The 5395-nt window shown below is 33.3% G+C and overlaps 1 protein-coding gene across 1 annotated transcript; it reads left to right on the forward strand.

The window, feature by feature from the left end:
- The first annotated feature begins 1827 nt into the window (after nt 1–1827).
- On the forward strand, nt 1828–4666 carry LOC7478187 (pectin acetylesterase 11). The gene is given in 13 exon segments (XM_002303189.4): nt 1828–2034; nt 2139–2221; nt 2379–2508; nt 2615–2694; nt 2783–2869; nt 2957–3081; nt 3190–3250; nt 3436–3489; nt 3571–3648; nt 3836–3941; nt 4072–4220; nt 4332–4380; nt 4383–4666. Coding segments are annotated over 13 exon segments (1182 nt in total). The 5' UTR covers nt 1828–1913; the 3' UTR covers nt 4442–4666.
- The last annotated feature ends 729 nt before the right edge of the window (nt 4667–5395 follow it).

The raw sequence follows: 5395 nt of genomic DNA on the forward strand, positions 1-5395 counted from the left end.
AAAACATTTAGAAACCAATTCATTAACCAAAAATATGATCCAAAAAACACAAAATTAATTCGGGTTAGATTATCTCTCTAGATCTAGATATGTTTTTTAAATAACATTAAGACTCTAGACAATTACTATCATGAAACCTGTGATCAGCAGTAGCAACTGTTTTTGTGGTCTGGAATGGCATGAAGAATGACTCTCGCTCATGGCTGTAATTTAATAATTTTTTTTCTCTTGTATTGAAAATCATAATCAAGCTGCAGATAAATGAAGGGACCAAATGGGTATAATTGAAGTCGGAGGAAAAATTGAAATTTTCATGAGAACTTTTAAACCAGCATTGATGACTTTTCTATACTGATCTTTCTTCTCGTGAATTACTCTTTACTTTTGACCTAAAAAGATGCAAATAGAGAAAATTTGAATGGTAAGTTGACAACGAAGTGTAGAAGATCGAGTAGTGGCGTATAAACATCCATGTTTGCTGATAAACCCTAGGGATAAGGTGGGAATTATAACCGAGGAAGAGGTGGGACTTGGGAGAACAGAACAGATTAGCAAAGGCAGAGGCTAATAGGTAGCCTCCTATGAGGACCACCGACAGGCATGGTAGCTTATAATAATGACAAAGGATCTAACTATTAGACTTCGCCGACAGCTGTCATTATGGACGTTTTTGGCATTGTATTTGGAAAGTGTTGTTTTAAAAAATTATTATTTTTTATTTTTTTTCTTAAATTAGTATTTTTTTTTGATATTTTTAGATATTTTGATGTGCTGGTATTAAAAATAATTTTTAAAAAATTAAAAAAATATTATTTTAATATATTTTAAAATAAAAAATACTTTAAAAAACAACTACTGCTACACTCTCATGCATATGAAGGCTTACAATAATTCAAAAAGATCATGTAGGGTATGTTTTACATTGTGTTTCGGAAATGTTTTTGAAAAAAATTAAATTTTTTTATTTTTTACTTTAAATTAATATTGTTTTGATACTTTCAGATCATTTTGATGTGCTGATATTAAAAATAATTTTTTAAAAATAAAAAAAATATTATCCTAATGCATTTTAAAACAAAAAATACTTTAAAAACAACCACCGTCACACTCCGATAAAAAAAAAGCTTGCAATAATTCAAAAAGAAAGATGGGGTAGCCACCTACAGACGACAAGCAGAAAGAATCAAAACTAATGACTTCGATGATATAGCATATAATTGTTCATGAAAAGAGACAATCGCCATCCATTGTTTGACAGCCATTTGGAAATCTACCACAAAAATACAAGTAATTCTGTCAAATTAATGGTTTGGAAGCAAATCGAATTAAGAATTGTTGGAAGACAATCTTTTTAGCCCCTAGATTTAATCTCTGTTATTTGGGAAAGCTCCCCCCAAGTTGTTTATATATATATATATATATACTTATATTTAACAAATGTTCCCGAGTTCTCCTCTCACATAAATTAAAATAAAATATAAAATATAAACCATAACACCCCCGCACCACGTAAACACAGCTTTGATTCGTATTTGAAATTGCTTTCAAATTAAAACAAAAAGAAAATATTGAATTATTGTTTTTCCTATCTAAGTGTTTTTCTTTTTTAATAAAAAAAAGCATGCAAGTGCCATAGCATTACCGAACGCACAATTCCTTGCTTACAGCTGCCCACATTATCTCTTACAGGTGGCAATGATGGTCTTGAGGGGAAAGTTCTGTGAATCTACACCGCTCCTTTTGTGACCCCAGCTCTCCTGTTCCTGCACATGTACTGTGACTGTGAGGGAACTTCTCTTCCCTTTATATATTGTCCCAGGTTTCTATCCTTCTCTCTTAAGTATCAATATCCTCCCTTTTGTTTCAATATTGATTCTTTCTTTTAAATCACATTGTTTCTTACAGCAAGCAGTATGGATGGTTCAAGTTTAGGCAAGTGGCTGTGTCTTATTGTTTACATACTGACATTGCTCAAGACAGAAGGAGCTAGCATTCCCATGACTATTGTCCAGGCTGCTGTTGCTAGAGGAGCTGGTGAGCAGCTGTTGCTTATTAGCTGGTTTAATTTGTGCTAATAAATATACAGTATAGGTTATTAATTCTTTCCTAATCTGTTGTCACTGTGATATACCTTGCAGTTTGCTTAGATGGGAGTCCACCAGGATACCACTTTGAGAAAGGATCTGGTTCTGGGATTAACAATTGGTTGGTTCACATGGAGGTTAGTTCTTCTTGTCCTTGAGCTGCTTTCTTGCCAGCTATACCATGGAGTAATAACTGAATAAACTTGATTAAATACAGTAGTCAGATGTTCAATAACGATAGTTGCATGGATTTGATCTGCTCATAACATTTCTTCTGGTGATCCGGGGGTCCAGGGAGGAGGATGGTGTGAGAGTGTTGAGTCTTGTGTTTCTCGTAGGGACACTTACAAGGGTTCATCATTGAAAATGGAGAAGACAATGGGGTTCTCTGGCATACTAGGCAGCAAGCAAGCAGCTAATCCTGGTAGGATTAAACATTTACTGGTTTTAGGTTTTGTTATCGATTTGTTTAGGAGCCATTCTTTTCAAGGTGTTCGGTAGAGTAATTGAGCTCTGTTTGAATGGCTTAGATTTTTATAACTGGAATAGAATCAAGATCAGATACTGTGATGGTTCATCATTTACTGGTGATGTGGAAGCTGTTGATCCGGTAAGCTACTTGAAGTTTCCTCGGAACTTGAAAGATTTTCTTATAGTTTAAGAATTCTGAAGTTGCTGTATCTGTTTTGCTGGACCAGAAAACTAAGCTTTACTTCAGGGGAGAAAGGATTTGGCAGGCTGTCATTGATGATCTATTGGCGAAAGGAATGAGAAATGCTCGAAATGTATGACTGTAAATACATTTTAATGACTGCTACAACTTATTTACCTTCATTTTAATCTTTTAACCTGTTGGGACTTGTAAATTACAGGCTATTCTTTCTGGATGCTCTGCTGGTGGATTGGCTGCTATTTTGCATTGTGATAAATTCCAGTCTCTCCTGCCTGCAAGTGCTAGGGTAAAATGTGTTTCTGATGCTGGTTATTTTATCCATGGGTAAGCTCATATACTAAGGACCGATCGAATCTATCTCCCTTTGTTTAATTGCATAACTTTTCTAAATCATCACCATCACCATCATTGTTATCGTTATTTTCTTAACAGAACGGACATCTCTGGAGGGTCTCGAATTGAATCCTTCTTCGGTCAAGTTGTTAAAACCCATGTAACTCTCTATCTTTTGATAATTGTTCTTATCTTATTCCCAGTTTCTGACCTTGTTATAATGTGATTGTGCTTGAACTCGATTTCTTTTCCTTCTCTTGTTGTTAACTTGTGAATTTGATTTACTAGAATTGCACTTTAGTCATTGCAACATCTTTTGATTCTGTTTCTCTATCTTTTCTGCAGGGATCAGCAAAGCATTTGCCTGCATCATGCACTTCAAAAACGAGACCAGAATTGGTAAGGAAGACTATTCTGATATTGACTTAGTACTACTCTTCACCATGTCTTCTTCGGCCTCACCAATACTTGTTTTTGCAGTGTTTCTTCCCACAATATGTGGCACAGGCCATGCGAACGCCACTTTTTATAATCAACTCAGCCTATGATTCCTGGCAGGTTAGCAAATTTCTGAGAAATGTTATCGACAACACTCTCTTATCGTTTAACTATCCTCTTCTTTTGTCAAGTCTTTCTCATAAGAACAGGAAAGGAAAATGGACAGAATTGCAGCTTGATTTGTTTCGACTTTTTACATTTTTCCTTGTATTTTCTCTGATCTTCCATCCTTCTCATATTCATTCAGATAAAGAACATCCTTGCACCAACCGCTGTTGATTCCAAAAAAGAATGGAAGAACTGCAAGCTTGACTTGAAAAAGTGCTCGGCTACTCAACTCCAAACTGTGCAGAGTAATTTCGAAAACTTATGCTCCTTTATTAATGACCAAATTTGGGAGGTTTTAGGGAAGTTCTTTGTTCGTGATGGGGAAGTGAAGTTAAGTTTATCAGCTTGGTGGCCAACAAAAAGTTTTATTTTCAGATTATAGGACACAATTCCTAAAAGCAGTGAATATTGGACTCGGCAGCTCTTCATCGAGAGGATTGTGGATAAATTCTTGCTACGCTCACTGCCAATCTGGGTCGGTATCTACGTGGTTAGCCGACAAATCCCCCGTGGTGGGCAATGTGGTAATGACTGTCATAACTTCAATTTCCTTTGCTGTTTTTTCCACCCTATATTGATTACTAGTGCGTTTTTACTGATCCTTAGTGTGTGTATGCATGGCTTTTTGACTGCAGAAAATCGGAAAGGCAGTTGGAGATTGGTTCTATGACCGAAGTGCCTTCGAAAAATCGATTGCGCTTACCCTTGCAACCCTACTTGCGTCAGTATTGATTCCGAATCATGAGAGCAGGCACCTAGTGTATATTTATTGTCATTAAGAAACATGCCAATCTTATGAGTCGAGTTTATAAGCTATACAACAAGCTGAGTAAGAGTGCTACTTCTTTGAGTTCTGTCATTGTTTATGTAATGCTTGTTCGAAAAAGAGTCATTATTCATGTAATCACTATTATAAAGTGATTGAGTCTAATGCTGAAATACTAAAATAAAATTATCCGGGAGTTTCTAAGATTGCGTTAGATTTAGAATTGTTTAGGGATTTATTATCTAAAGATTTGATTCTTTTCAGTTTTGAATAATTTTTTAAAGGTTAAGTTATTGCAAATCATAAAGTATTCAATTGTTTGGTTTGGCTTCAATCAATAATTTATATGAATTATTGGTGAAAAATCTCTTAAATCTCTATTTAGGGGAGGGATTGTTATTTCTAGAGTGCCAGCTTTTTATTTTGCAATTGATGTAGTTTTTTTTTTTTTTTTTTCTAATAAACAACCATCTAAAAATAAAAGGTATAACTTAATATTTATAGAGAAGTTTGAAAAACATTATAAATTGGTAAAATATCAATTTACTTCTTGAATAATATTCATATATTAATTCAAGATAATTTTAAAAATTAATTCAATCAAATCTTTACTTGATGTTTCTAGGTTTAGAAATATAATTCATGTATTAATTATTTTTTAGTTTTTAATTTTTAAAATATATTTTAATCAAGTTATACTTAATTAAATTATCTTAGTTTAATTTTTAACAAATAGTTCGTGATCCATTACATTTTTTATAATTCAAATTAAATAGAATTAAATAAATAAAATAATTTAATTTGTTATTAATTCAATAATTGATTAATTTATATTTGAAGATCAAATCTATTGTTTAACAATGTGTCATGATCCTTTAAATATTAGAAAAGTTATTGGAAGTCTGACAATGACTAGTTTTTTAGTGTAATTAA

This window comes from Populus trichocarpa, chromosome 3, assembly GCF_000002775.5.
Source record: "Populus trichocarpa isolate Nisqually-1 chromosome 3, P.trichocarpa_v4.1, whole genome shotgun sequence".
Taxonomy (NCBI): Eukaryota; Viridiplantae; Streptophyta; class Magnoliopsida; order Malpighiales; family Salicaceae; genus Populus; species Populus trichocarpa.